A 16,042-nucleotide genomic window follows, 5' to 3' on the forward strand; every position below is an offset into this window, starting at 1 on the left:
CTGCGACCTCTGTGGTTATGTATGGCTGTGTAGGTCTAAGCTTCAGAAGGTGTGAATGGTATACCCCACTGTGTGTGTGTCACTTGTCGTGTGACCTCTTTGCCCTCTAGTCCCAGTGTTTTGCCGGGCTTCAATGCCCTGTTGGGCTTTTGTGGTCAAACTGTCGCTGTAGGGGTGTGTGATGAGGCAGGGTGGTGGTAAGGGATGGGGGGGGAAGGGGTGACACAAGGGCAGTGTTTGTGTGGGGCACGGGACTGCCCTCACTGATGCTTGCGCACACACACACACACACACACACTCAGGGACTGTGTAGATCTGACCAGAGACAGAGGCCTATTGTAGAGATCCAGCCCACCCGCCACAGACACACATTGTATCTCTGCCTCCCATTTCTCTCCCTTCTTTTTCTCTTTGTCTCTCACCATCTATCGCCAGATTTCCCTCTCCCTCTCAGTCTCTGACTTTTGCCCTCCTCCACTCACTCATCTCCTCTTCTGACCACTGTCATTCTTTCCCTCTATCCATAGCCATGTCGCTCTCCTCTTTGCACTTGTCTCTTCGCTTGACTCTCTCTCGCAATTTTATCTCTATTTCATCTCTTTTCTTCCGATTTCCTATTAAACAATTCTAATCTTGAGCTTGATGATTAATCTGATTAACACCCCTAGTGCCTCAAGAACATTGCTGTTCTTACACCTTTTAAGTTATGCACCAAACCAACTTAAAAATGTCCAGAAAACTCCAAATTAAACTATTCAACTTTTTGTAATTGCAAAATGTCATTTGTTTACGAGTTAAAAACAAAACTTAACTGAAATTGAAACTTGCCAATTTTGTGCCAACTTGCCATGGCGGCCATTTAATTGCTTAGCAACCAGTTGTAGATTAACATGAAATTTGTTTTATAAACTCAATTAAACAAATGTTTTCAAAATAACACTTGTAAATTCAATACCTCATGTTGCCTAAAGTCCTACAAATGCATTTTCACACCATTTGGAAGATATTAACTATCATGAGTGCTGGCTACCTACCTTGCTGGCTAGAAGGTTTCATGTCTCTAGCTAGCTAGCTCTGTGTTTGACGAATAGAGACTAGATAACATGCCGCCCATCAATCTAGAAATAGAATAAGTCAATAATGCCACAACATATTAAAACACTGAAGATGCAAGTTAATCAATACTGATTTTGGGTGTCTAACTTAAAAAATGCTATTTAAGTTATAAGTTATTTTGTTGCCTATATTTTCCTTGGCCTACCCTTGGGGGTCTATGATTTGGTGTTAGATCATATTGTTTGTATTGTATTTTTGTTTATATTGTTTAGTATTATTTAGTTGTGAAGCACTTTGTGACATTTGTCTATGTACAAAGCGCTATACAAATAAACTTGATTGACTGGTTAAACACTAGAAATTATGAACCCTGTAAAAATGACTTTGATACCTATTATACTTTTTAAACTGTTACACTTTTAACTCCAAAAGTCAAATTAATTTACATAGAGTTAAAACTGAACTTAACTGAAATTGGAAATTATCAAATTACAAGAAGTTTATGGCAGCCAGTAAACTGCTTAGCAACCAGTTGTAGATGAACAAGAAATATATTTTATAAGATGAATTACGCAAATGTTGTCAAAATAACACATGCAAATTCACTGATAAACCGCCAAAATAACTATAACTTTGGAAGATGACTAATATCACTAGTACTAACTAATATCACTGCAACTAATGTTGCAAGCTTGGTTTCATGTCTAGCTAGCTAGCTCTGTCTCTTACAAATAGAGTCTAGATAACATGTGGCCTATCAATCTAATCTAGAAATATAGTTAGGTCACTATCAAGCCAGGAGTACAAGCTAGTTTTCTCTGTGGGACACAGTAAAAACACGCAATTTTGCCCAGTGCTGACTAAATCCACCATTTCCAGTAGCCAACACTCAAGTCTCCATTGCTTAGGTAATGACGATGCCTTCTACCCCTACAGACCAAGTTCCACCTGTGACAAACTATTTAGCATACCCCGTAAAGTCTCTCTCACTTTTTCTTTCTTCAACAACTTAAGTATATAAATAACATTTACTGTTGAATTAGTTAAGTAATTTAAGGTTTAATTGACTGCTCTTACACTGTTGAAGCTACGAACATCAAACCAACTTCATCATTTTCAGAAAACTCTAAATTAAGAACCCTGAATAAATAGTTTTGATACTGTTCATATTGGAGAACAACATGGATTTTAATGGTCATCAAAAACTTATTGATCTTACTTGAAGATATCTCATAGAATTATATAAATATAATTAAACTCCACATATATACTTTTAGCCAGCTGAGCAAGCACATCAAGTTTCTGCTGAAACTTCTATTTCTAGTTAGAATTGCCGTGTGTTTCTCTTCTGACTGTGTAGTGAATCAGACTCCATGGAACATCCCACTGGCACATCTGACTCACTAGTTGCTGTCAATCACGCATACAAGTCAATCCCCCACATAAACTCTGACAGCATAAGAAATAGGCCTAGAAGATTAACTCAATGCCCCATCCCCATCTTAATTATATAGAGATAGTAGAATTTAATTAGCACCATGTTTATTTTTATAAACCAAGAATACATGATTTAGAACCTGTGTGTGCGTGCATGTGTCTCCTAGTTTATGAGTGGCTAAATGTGCCTACAGGGAGGGGTGGTGTGCCAGACTAGTAGCTCAGAACGGATATGACACACACACACACACATACACACACTCTCTCACACACACACACACACACATACACACACTCTCACACACACACATTCTAAAACAGCATGACTCTGTTTTCATTAAAACACAGTTTTTACACACACACATGCACACACAGTTTTGTGTTGAATACACCCCTCATTAATGCAGTGGTATGTTCTCTAATCTATGCTGTGTTATTCCTGCAATTATTGAACCCTTTCTTGACTCCCTTACTGCACTACATGAGGGAAGAGTAGATGTGTTTTATAGTAAGCTTGAGAGCTTAACAGGCAATCTACAGATCCCAAAACACTCAAAAGACAATACTCCCACTTACATACAGCCACTTCAACCAGTTACATAATTATGCTGAACATCTCTCCCCTCTTAACGTAAAGAACAATTTTTAAGACACCCAAATCAGTATTGATTAACGTATCTACAGTAACTCAATATGTCATCGCATTTCAGAGTATTTTGAGAATTTGAGTTTTAATCAATTTTATCAGGCTTTCAATGGTTCTCACCAAAATCAAACGCTGTAGGGTATATCACTCAAATACGTAATAAAAGGTGCACAAACACAAATTGCCAAGATCATGGCAAGCCACCAATCGAGGAGCAATAGATTACATGCTCTTTGCGTTAAAACACTCATCTCCATGTAGTTAGCTTTCTGGCTTGCTAGGTAAGTATAAAACAATGATTTTCTTACCTTTTCAATTATAATTGTAATGTTACCTGGTAAAGTAACTTCTGGCCAGCTAGTTTTCAGCAGATGCAAGTCAGGTACCTAGCTGTACCACAGCTGCTCTCGAAAGATCACTGGAAAACTTAGTGACTATTTACTGAATATGTTTGTAAAACTAAATAAACATGCATCATGAACTATTAGTGAAGTGTGCATCGCAAACAACATTGTTTGGGCTACACGGGATGCAGTGAAGTCCTGTCTCCTAAAGTTTAGCTTGCACTTAAATCTCACCCATGCACAAAAACTCTTGACTTTTCTTGTTCGAGTTTAAGCAACCAACACAAACACACAAATTGACCATCTTTCATGACAAGTTCTATGCTACACATCTTGATGCATTTCAATGACAAAATTTCAGTGACTTTTTCACTTGAGGTGGGCGTGGCTTACCGAATTGCCTCACTATTTCTGTCCTAGTGATCAGAAAAATTAAATACACTGATGTTTTCTTTTTTTAACTGTCATCCACAGCACACCACCATTAAATTTTTACAAAAAAAACTTGCTCTTTATCTGTAAAAAAAAATATATAAAAAAAGAAGAAAGTTGCCCTTTTTCTGTACACACACAACCTACACTGACACAGCACACACAAGCACACACTGCTACAGCTATACAACTATCACACGTATACAACTATCACAACTGCACCCGCTTTCTGCAACCTTCTTTCCCAGTCTCAATATGACTATGTATATAGGCCCATGCGCTTGCCACTGTAGCCATTAGTGAGTTATCGTCTGGAGGATTAAGCAGTGCACTCAGAGCAAGCTGTGCAGAGCATGAAAGGGATCTGTTGACATTTACTCCCCCACTCCCTGCATCCCTCCACCCGCAGGGCGGTAAGTGGCAGTGCCCATGCTCAACCATTAACCCAGCGACCCAGCACAGCATGCCAGCCCAGCCTAGCGCAGAATGAGGGAGCTCAAAACTGGCCCTCATGATGTCACAATATAGAGGTCATGGTGTCAATTGAATCTTTATGACGATGGATTCTTTATGATCACATTTGATGCTTTTCGATGTCACAGTGAGGGGTTTATCATGGTGCTGTCCCTCCCTCTCATCTCCTAATTGGAATAAGAGGATTGAGCTCTTGTGACTGGCTGTCCAGTCATAACCCAGTCTTTATGGCCATATAAGTGCCTGCTGACACACAGCAGAGAGTAAAGAGAGAGAGAGAGAGAGAGAGAGGTAGTAGAGAGAAAGAGACTATAGAGAGATAAGGGAGAAGGGGGAGAGAGGCCGAGAAAGAGTTCCAAATCTAATATCCTGCTCAGTGGGTTTACAGCCTAATGCCGCTCTCTCATATCTGTGCCACTTTCTCTCTTAATGGACACAGATCAGAAGATAGGGTGTGTGTGTGGGGGGGGGGGGTGTGTGCAAATAGTCAGCCTTGTACGTATGCTATCTCCAGCACATGTCCATGCAACCTCTAACGTATTCCGTATGCAGTACCCTGTACAGTCCTCTTGGGGTTATGTACAGGAGGTCAGTGCCATTCAGCTTTCAAGTGCAATGATTACGCTACAGTAATTTGTGAATTCCTGTATTGGGGATTTTCCCCCTGTTGGGGGATTTTCTGTTCCTTCCTTCCTTCCTTCCTTCCTTGCTGTTGTCATCACTTATGTCCTAAGCCACTGTACATCCAGAAGTGGAAGTCTATATTTCTGTCATACTTTAGCTGCAGTGAGGATGTGACTATCTCACCCACTAACAAACCCATCTCACACATGCAGCTGTTAGGTCAGCCCTCCCACTGAGTAGGAACCAGTGTCATTGTGAGTCAGAGACATCAGACCTGCCACTACTGTGTCAGTGCTCACACTCTGATCTTGATGCCAAACTGACCCGGGTTCAATAATTGCAAAGATTAACACAGCACAGATAAGGGAATATACCACTGCATTAATGAATGAGGGGTGTGTGTGTGTGTGTGTGAGAAAGAACTCATTAACACCACTACTGTATTTATTGAGGAGGGGGTTAGATCCCCTTTGTGAACTCATTGTGGTATTTTTAACATTGGGTGAGGGGGTGTCATAGGGTGCTTAGTCACAAAGTATGACCTCATATACCAGCACCCACCACCACCCTCAAGACACACACACACACACACACATACACACACACACACACACACACACACACACACACACACACACACAGCCCATGGTAGAAGATTAGAGACTGAGGGCAGAGAGCTTAAAAAGACAGCTGGGTAATATTTTATTGGCCATAATGAAACTGGCATGAAAGCTTTAGAGATGTCAATCTCAATCGAAGAATTGTGTGTTACCATGGCAACAGTCTTTCCCCTTTTCACTGACCATAATGGCGCTCACTCCAAAACTGTGGTACAGGAGGTCTGGTGGTTATTGAGGTATGAATGAAGGTGCTGATTTGGAATTGCATTTTTATGTGAGGGTTTAGGGATGTTCTATTTCTGTAGTGACTCTCATGCTGCTATCACATAATTCCCAGTCCCTCTCTACACGCAGGCTACACTCAAATCCCATCAGATTTCTCTCAAATGTTTTTACCTAAGGCAGAATCCTGACAAGATCCATATGTGAAACTCTCACATACATCATGCAGATGTTAATGGGAGAATTTGAGCTTTGTGTTTAAGCATTAAATTTAATGTTAAACTTAGCATTGATATTACCCTATTTCTTTCACACCTTCCCATACCCTCTAAAACATCTAAAAGTTAAAGAAAAGTGTGGCTGTATCTAACCCTTTAGCAGATACTGAGTGTGTTGTCTAGCCCAGCTAGTGGTAAACACATAGTTATAATATATGCCATTTAGTTGTGATGTGGTTCTTCAGGCTCCCCCTCGGGTTCGTCCTCTGTTCTCAGATCAGATCGACCACTCTCTCTGTGAAATCTGACACGGCATCAGACCTCTGGCTGCCTTCCAGCATGCATCCCATAACCCTGTGTGTGCGTGCACGTGCGCCACACACCGCAGGTGCAGACGCAAGTTGGTTGCCAAATATGTCGTTCTATCCTAACATTGCATTGTAATTGCAGTACAGGTCTACTGATGGTGAGCTCTGTGTGTCTCCTACCCAACCATGATCAGGTTAGCTGTCACCATGTCAGACTCAAACACTAGGGTGTCATATTTCCTTCTATGTGTGTAACTCTGAACCTCACACTCTCCTGCATTGTATGTCTGATAGTCATTTAACTGCGTGTTTGTCAGGGTTCTGCCACTCATGCGTCACAATGTGCCTGTGTCTTACCCCCGCGTCTGGCTCAGTATTAGTACTCTCCCTTTAAAGACACAATCTGGGATTTGCTCTGCTGTTCAATTGTCATTTAAATTCTTATAATTAAGGAAGGACTTTTTTACCTTTTTAAGATAGAATTAGATTGCTCAGTTCAAAGTCGTAGACTGTGTGCATTGGCATTGCTGATAATGGTAAGAGGCTAAGATTGAGGCGCATTAGATTGAGCCAAAATGGAGAACCATCTGCATCTCACTTAAAGCACTTAACATAGAGAGGAAAGACCATTAGTGGGAATGGGGTTGTAATGGCTCTGTGATATTGAGCCACAATGGAGGTTAAACTGTGGCCTGTGCCTGAGCACTTAACACACGCAGTTCAGGAATAGGTATTTAGAGGAAGGCAACCAGACCCTTGATGGTGCATTGTGGTGAGACAGAGCCAAAATGGAAACCAGGCTGTGGTTCTTGACCAGTGCTGCTGAAGCACTTACTAGAGATTATATTCGTGTGTGTGTGTGTGTGTGTGTGTGTGTGTGTGTGTATGAAATTACACTTTTCAAGGGACATTAAAAACCTGCCAATTTCTAAACAAATCTGTTTTGATGCACAGGAGGATTTGAAAAACACTATTTGATAATCGTTTAGGCGACGGCTGGAGGACCAAGAGAGGGGAGGAATTGGAGCAGGTTGTCAAGTGTGAGGGGAGGGGTTGGTGACCTTTTGTTCTTATGTTTGCTTAGGGGGCATTCCTCTGAGGACTGGCGCTCACCCAAGCATGGCCAGTCAGTGGCTCCAGAGAGGCCTCCCCCTGGGGGTGAAGATGGTGTACTACAGTCTCATGTACTAAACCTCAGATTAACCAACTGGGACACCTTCGTAAAGGCGATCAGACAATAATGTCTATGCTTAAGCAATGACAAACAAGAGGGTGTGGGTGAGGGTGTTTTTTGAGTGTAGCAGCATAAGGATGACAAAAACAACCATCAATGATCCATTACTGTCAGAATCCTTCCATTGATCTAGTAATGTTTTCATTATTGAAATAAACATTTTAAAAAAAGCTACAATATCCTGAAGAGTGTTTATGGCGTATGTTTACATCTTGCAAGTGAAAGTGATGAGGTAGCCGTGCCATTTATTGTGGACAACAGAACGGCTGGATTACTTCTCTGCCAATCACAATGCTTCATTTGATCAACCCGTCGTATAATCCTTCATCTGCAATGATCTGAAAACACATGATAGATGGTTGACAGGTAAAGTGGATGACAACTTGTAAATTAGCCTTTACCTGTTTCATCATTGTTTCTTGTGTGCAAAAGAAGGAAAAGAGAGGAGGAGATGACCCATTAGACTATTGGGATGCACACAATATGTGTTTTTACCAAATCTGAATGTTGCAGCTGGCACTCTTCCTCTTTTGTTGATCTGGAGTGTGGTCTCTACTCCTTACCCTATGTTGTGTGGTAATTCTGCACGGTCAGTTTTATAAACAGTCATGGTGGTGTTTGTTGCAGGTCCTTATGGTTGAGCTTGAGTGTGGTCCCTGCCATGCCTCCTGCCATGACGGACCTCCTGGACATGTGGGCAGCCCACTCACAGCTCTCAGGAGAGGACCTGGTCACTGTGGACTTCCTGCTCCCAACAGGCATCTACATCCAGATGGATGTCCCCCCAGAGGCCACCATCCAGCACATCAAACTGGTAAGTGTGTGTGTGTGTGTGTGTGTGTGTGTGTCTGTATGTGTGAGAGTGTAACTTCATCCCTTCTGGTTATTTTCTCTGTTCAATTTGAATGAACCCACAAGGGACAAAAAAAATTAACAAGTTTGATTAGTTTCAGATCTCAAATACAATTTTGATTTATTTGGCTGAGCTGTTGTTGTTCTGTGTCCCACGGCTGCATGACTGATGTCTCTGAGCTATTGTCAGTCAGTATCATAACAAACAGTTATGGGCTGCAGTCTCTGGCCAGACAGACTTGTCTAATGCTTGTTTTGCCAGAGTTGGCTGCTGCTGTTTGTTTGTGAGCACACTCACTGCATGCAAATAGCACATGACCTCATCCATGAGCCCTGGCTGCCAGGTGGACAGGGTGTGATGGAGGTTAGGGGCCATGGCACTTACATGTAGTATTAATTCAACAAAGATTTGAGTTGTTATTGTATTTTGGTTGGGGAATTAAGTTTTAATAATGCAAATGTCCTATATGGTGGATGATAATTGTTTTCGCTGTGGGGCTGTGCCTGGGGTATGGACCTCTAACCATCTCTCAGCTTGTATTTTCTTCTCATATCACACACACACAGACACAAACACAACCACAAACAAACACAAACAAACTGTTTTTCCTTATACAGGCTTTGTTAAACTGTGCCTGGAGTTTTTTTAGACGGTTCTGTAAGAGTGTGAAAAAAACAGTATGTAATGTTTGCTGTTCTCATAATCACTATTGGCTCAAGTGTTCCTCCACATAGCCCGACGAATGCTTCTATTCACAGAAGTGTTTATCAATATTGGGCACACAGACTGTAGCCGTTGACATATGATTGAGCTCCTATATCTTTTTTCTCAGAATCCGTCTCATCCTGGTATTTGCCACTAGGCTGCAGTCTGGTTACCTGTTGGGGAGCTGTGTGGTGGGGCGATTCATTGGAAAAATACTTCCTTTGTGCCAGGTTAGAGAGGAGAAATGGAGAAAGCGTCATACAAGTTATAAACTGTCCACATGTGGGATAGAACCAGAGAGGGAGAGGGGAGAGACAGGAAGTTAGAGAGGGGAAGACATATATAAGCTGTAAGATGTCTATCTTAAGCTTAAGGAAGCAAGTAGCCCCCTGATAGAGGTCCTGCCCGCCTGCAGGCCACCCACAACACTGTCTGCGGTCTACTCCTAACACAGACCCTGAGTTATGACTGCTTATGTGCAGTGGTAGGGTGGAGGAGTAACAAGATGTCTCCCCTGCACTGACAGAACATGGGCATGATATTAACAACTGGGCAAAATAACACCCAACCCCACACTTCCATGAAACAGTTCCCTCTTTCACTTATTTATGAAGATGTGGAAGGATAGAACCCTCTCTAGCTCAGTTATTTAAAAAAAAAAGTTTATTCCAAAAAAGTTTATTCCAAAAAATACTCAACATGGACGTTTGGTCCATGCTGGCCATCATGCCGTCTCCCCCTTTTTTTAATTAAAATAAATACTGATTTGACTTCCGTTCAAATTCAGTTCAGGACCTGTTGTAACCTGTGCTGGTGTTCTGGCTTGAAAGAGGGGATGCCATTCTAGAGACGGGTAGTAATGTGGATTATGGCAATAGCAATATATTGAAATGTGTTTGCTAGTATGTAATACAACTGTTGTAGTACAAACTACAGTCATCTGTCATATGAATATAGTACAGCCAAGTAATCCAATCTATAGTTCAGTGAAAACTAAATGCCAGCTTTGAGTGTTTTGTTTTGCCTTGACTTTGACAGTCTCTTCTTTGAGAAGACAACATATGATTTTATGGTCTGTAAGTTGGTTATGATTAGCTACTGTTTGTCAGAAGGATCAAGTTGTTTTCTAAAGTGAGAGGTTGCATGACTCCTTGTAGCCTGTCCCCCTCTTTATCTTTCTAGACTCATTTAGCCTCAAGCTCTCTCTCTGTCTCTCTCTCTCACACACAACCACACACACACACACACCCTGTGACTGGTCCATGGGATGTGATTCATACCACGATTGGTTTGTGAAAACATGGTTCACATCCTGATTGGTTCATCCAGAACCTGTGTCATCCTGTTTGTTCCTAGTCATGCAATGCTGACATCATATGACAGGGTGCACTGTTGTTTTTGGCTGAGGAAAATGTGGCCCTCTGTAAGCGCATTTTCAGCAACAGTGTGCTCTTTCACTCCCGATTCCCGCTCTCCAGCGTAATTTCACAGCCTCTCTACCACCTAGCCACTCTGGTGATGATTATTCCCTGTGGTAATCAAAGTTGTATCCATACAGCCTATTAATGATGTTGGTCACTGCTACTATAGCTGTTAAATTGTCTCTTCTTTTGTAACATTTAGAACAATTGCTTGCAGTGAGGTCTGTGCACTCGTTTCCTACCCCATGAACTGAAAAGAGAGAAAGATGCCCACAGCAGAGATGTGTACTAAACTGCCTGTCGTTACTTGACTAAAGTGCAACAGCACATTTGTCTTGTTGTTTTCCCCAAGTGGTAGGGCTGCTAATTCGCCATTTCAGTAATTATCATCAATGTAAAACAAGTCCCAAGATCCCCATGGCACTGCAGCCACCCCGTCGTAGGGGTCTCAGAAGAGCAACACGCATACCGCCAAGGGCTGTGAGGGCCCAGGGAGCAGTTTGGCTCCCCCAACCTAGACACTGTTCTCTGGTCGGGGGATATCCCGTCACACAGGCACACTGTTTGTTCCAGGTGTAGCTCACAAGCCCCCAAGCCCTGTTAGCCCCTTAGTGGGCACGGGCCAGTGGTAAGAGAAGCTTCTGCAAAACAATCAATTGGTCTCCAGGCCACATGCCCCGTTTTGGGACTTGTCGCTGGTTCTCGTGCGCTTACAAATGCTTAATTGAGCCTTTGGTGACTGTCAACTTTGAGTCTTTGTCTTATAAGACGGCTTTGTTGCTAGCCTTGACCACGGTCAAGCGTGGGAGCGCTCTCCATGCGCTCTTACTTTATCCTTCATGCAGTCAGTTTTCCCCTGGCGACTCTAGGGTTACGATACGCCATGTTCATTCCTGATGTAATTTCTGACATACAGCAGTCGCTGCTTCTCTAGATGATGAGCATCTGAACACTCTGCTCGGTGCGCTCACTACGCATTTACAAGGACAGATCTGAGGCGTTCAGGGGAATTCTAGAGGAATTGCTATGTCTTGGGCTCTGTTTAAGGGCATCTCTGTTTCAGAGTTGGATTTCCCCTCGCACTTTCCTGAGATTCTACCGTTTGGATTTCACTATACTATACCTTCTTTTGGGCATACGGCCCTTGGCGCTGGAGTAGAGTGAACTGGGTACATTTCCATGTACTCACTCAGGTTTTCTGTCCGGGCTTTGGCCATAAAGGCATTGTGCAAATGTCCTGATATTGTGCATATGTCGAACCGAGTTGTCTGAAAGAGGACATTAGGTTATGGTATATAGGGTTTGCATGGGTGCGTGTCCCTGTTACGTCCCTTGTGTTGTAGGCGAGTGGGTTCTCCTGTCGTGCTGTGTTTTGTGTTCCCGTCTGTCTCCTCCTCTCACTCTCATACAGGTGTCCGTCCACGATTGGCTTGTCAGTCCTATCCGTCATCATTCGTGCTCCTGTTCCGGACCAGTCAACCGCCCGTCCGTCTATTTAAAACCCCTCCTGTCCTCTGTTCGGAAGTCGTTGTCTGTCGTGTGTGTCTATTGTTGAAAGTGAAGTACCCAAGCCACGTGCATATTTAGCTGTTTCTTGTTACGGTTTAAAACTATACACGGTATAGTGTTTTGGTTTTCACGCGAAGGGACAAAGGGGCTAGCTAAGCTGCCCAAGGGTTTACTTTGCATCACATAGCCGCATCTCTTTTATAAACATTAGGCTAGGAACGGGTGTCCCTCGTGTTTTTTTTTTTTTTTTTTGTAGATCTTGTGTGGTAAGGTAGCTAGGACTTTTTTAATCAGCTCTTTTCTTTGGCACCGTACACACATCCCTTATTCCCTTGTGGCGATCATTTTTTCAAACAATAAATATTTTTTTCATTTTAGTGCCGGTTCATAGCATTTGTGTTGCAACGCAACGCACAGCAGTCTCGCTGTGTCATGTTAGTCCCTTAGTTTACTCTAGACAGAAGGGTCGTAACATAAATGGGGGCTCGTCCGCCTTGATAGATTTATTGTTTAGGCAGAGGTGTTGTGTGGTGGCATTGCGCTACGAACGTTTTCTATGGTGGTGTGCAGGGTGACTGCTGGTTGGTTTTGTTTGGTGCATAGTTTCCATTAGGTTAGTTTTCCGCTGTTGTAGAAATGGCTTCTTTTGATTTGAGTATTTTTTTGGAAGATCCATCTCTGGATCGGCTTAAAGCCTGTCGAAAGGCTGACTTATTCGTCATAGCGACACACTTTGATTTAGTTGTGCCGAAGACAATTGTTAAGAGCACGTTTGTTGAGCTTGTAGTGGGCGGGTAGGTAGACAGGCAGGTGTTTGGTGGAGGTGAGTGTGCTACTGCTGTTCCCCTCTTATTAGGGATGAAACAGGATGTTGAGGTTGTTTCTGCGGAGGATGATAAGCCCCCTGCTACCTTGGCCCGACTTTTTCTGGTCCAAGTGGTGATTCTCGCCTTTTAAAATACGTCTTGCCAGTTTACAGATTGAGGTGCAGGAGAGACAGAACCAGGCTGAGTACAGTCACCGGCTAGAGGTCCGCAAAATGGAGATTGAGGCAGAGAAACAGGTAAATCTACGTAGAGTAGAATTAGAAGCTGCCAATGTGGAGCGTTCTACGCCTGCTCACTCAGACACTCTGAGAGTTTCTGACAGTTTTGATGCGAGTAAGCACATAGCTTTAGTACCCCAGTTTCGGGAAACTGAGGTTGATTCATACTTTGCCACATTTGAACGTATCACAACCTCTCTGAGGTGGCCTGAAGATGTTTGGGCTCTTTTGCTGGAGTGCAAATTGACTGGTAAAGCTCAAGACGATTTGTCTTCTTTATCCTTGGAGGATGGTTTGCGTTACGAGGTGGTTAAGAGTACTTGATGCGTATGAGCTAGTGCCTGAGGCGTATAGGCAGAAGTTTCGCAATCACAAAAAGTTGGCGAATAGGACTTTTATGGAGTTTGCCTGTGAGAAGGAAACCCTGTTTGGTTGCTGGTGCAAAGCTTCAGACTTTAGCTCCATGTGTGAGTTAATCCTACTGGAGAAGTTTAAGAACAGCTTGCCTGAATGTTTAGTGATGTATATAAACGAGCAAAAGGTTGTGTCATTAGCACAAGCACCTGTGCTTGTCGATGAGATTGTATTGACACACAAGCAGGCATTTGTATATCCCCGTTCTGACGGGGATATACAAATGCCTGCTTGTGTGTCAATACAAATGCTAGGACGCAGTCTAGTCCGCCGCGACCGTTGTCTCCACGCTCCAAAGAGGAGCGGGAGTGTTTTTATTATCATCAAACTGGACATGTCATTGCTGGCTGTTATATGTTAAAGCGCGGGCAGACCCAGCCCGTTGAGCGACCAAAGGAGGTTGGTTCAGTGCAGATGTTGTTGAATCCAGTGACAATGATACCTGAAGTGGCTAGTGTGGATGACTCTTTGAATCCCAGTTACAAGCCATTTATGCTTGATAGAATGGTTTCCCTAAGTGGAGAGTTGTTGGACGTCCAGTCTATCATAAGGGATACTGGAGCTGCACAGTCTTTTATTCTGTCCAATGTATTACCTTTCTCTGATGACTCATTGTGTGGGTCTAGTGTGCGCCCGGCTCTACCTAGAAAAGGTGTCACATTTAGGTGTGTTTCAGGTCGTTGTGCCTACACGAATACCGTCAGTCTGTTTTATCATTGGGTCGTGATCATCTTTAGTCTGGTCACTTAGGGGTTACAAAAACCTACAATCGAATTCTGACACATTTCTCTTGGCCAGGATTAAAGAAAGACATAGCCAGATTCTGTCGCACATGCCATATCTGTCAAGTCACTGGAAAACCAAATCAGGTTATTCCACCTGCCCCACTTCACCCAATCCCGGTTATGGGTGAGCCGTTTGAGCATGTACTGGTAGATTGTGTTGGTCCTTTACCAAAAACCTGGTAATCTGGTAACCAATTCTTGCTAACAATAATGTGTGTTGCTACACGGTACCCCAAAGGTATTTGGGACCTCTTAGGAAATTAACCTCACAGTCTGTAGTAAAAGCCCTGATCAAGTTTTTTGCTACTTTTGGTCTCCCAAAGATACTACAGACAGATCTATGCCAGCATATGCACTCACTGCAATGTAAGTCGCTTTGGATAAAAGCGTCAGCTAAATGGCATATATTAAGGCAGTGTTTTTCAACCTTTTTTGAGCCACGGCACATTTTTTACATTGGAAGAATCTTGCGGCACACCACCAACCAAAAATGTTACAAAATGACACTCTGTAGCCTGATACAATAATATCCGTAGACTCATCAAGTTGCAACGCAAATTTCCTAATGATGTGTATCTTTCCCAAAACATGACTTTCGATGTCTGTAGACATGTCATCAATACGCCTGGCAATTGTGTTATCTGAGAGCGGGACTTTAGCTCTGTCTTTAACCGCGTCAGGGCCGAGCATCTCGTTGACAATGGCTTTGCAGGCAGGTAGTATTAATGTCTCTGCCACAGAGTGGGACTTTTTTGATTTAGTTACGAGTTCAGCAACTAGGTAACTAGCTTTGAGGGCTTTCTCATTTACCTTTGTGGTTTTTCTCATAAAAGTTGCCTGTTTCTCTGTGTTTTCACGCAGGCAAACAAAATAGTCCATCGGCTTGTTTTGAAGCGACGGGTGTTTCGTTTGGAGATGGCGTTTAAGCTTGCTTGGCACCATGGCGCTGTTGGACAGCTTCTCGCCCACACACCAAGCATAATGGAGTCGGTCTCATCCCCGGTGAAAGTAAATCCGAACGAAAGATAGCTTTCGCTGTATTGCCTCGAGCTCACCTCTTTGCTTTCTTTTTACCACCACTCATACTAGGGCCTTCACCTGGGTCAGAATCTTGTCCAGGGCCCAGTTCGGAGTTTGCATTTTTCCTTTTTAAAAACTTCTCCATCACTGTCACCACGACCTGTCTCATGCGTCACTAATTCCCTTGTCTCTAAGAAGGAATGAGGCAATTAGCTACCTGCTGCCACCCGGACGAATATTACATTACTCTGCCAGTCACTATATTACAGCACAGACACTCGACAATGGCATATTATTTGCAGATAATAATTAATAAATGTTAATTTAAAAAAAGTGAAATTGGATAATTTCTCACGGCACACCCAACGATCTCTCACGGCACACTAGTGTGCCGCGGCACAGCGGTTGAGAAAAGCTGTATTAAGGTACTAACTTCCTTTCGGGCATATATGAACAGGTATTGAAGTGTCTGTCCATTACCCACAGAAGCTCAAGTGCTTACCACCCTGAGACCCAGGGGGCGCTCGAACGTTGACATCAGACGTTTCAGTCTTTGCTGCGAAAATATTGTACAGTCATGAGAAAAAGTTAGGACACCCCCCAAAATATTAAGTTATTCTCTTAAAAATATGGACATATCAATATGTTATCTTCTTTCTAACAATGTCTATAGAT

At 42.9% G+C, this 16,042-nt stretch overlaps 1 protein-coding gene across 2 annotated transcripts in view; it reads left to right on the forward strand.

Annotated features, from left to right (window-relative positions):
* Positions 1-16,042, forward strand: part of pik3cb (phosphatidylinositol-4,5-bisphosphate 3-kinase, catalytic subunit beta) — a 56,302-nt gene that overhangs the window by 15,080 nt on the left and 25,180 nt on the right. For both annotated transcript variants that reach the window (XM_083695392.1, XM_083695393.1), the window contains exon 3: positions 8,243-8,429. In XM_083695392.1, the coding sequence (XP_083551518.1) occupies positions 8,277-8,429 (153 nt within the window). In that variant the 5' untranslated portion in view covers positions 8,243-8,276. The remainder of the gene's footprint in view (positions 1-8,242; positions 8,430-16,042) is intronic.

Source organism: Argentina silus, assembly GCF_951799395.1.
Source record: "Argentina silus genome assembly, chromosome: X".
Taxonomy (NCBI): Eukaryota; Metazoa; Chordata; class Actinopteri; order Argentiniformes; family Argentinidae; genus Argentina; species Argentina silus.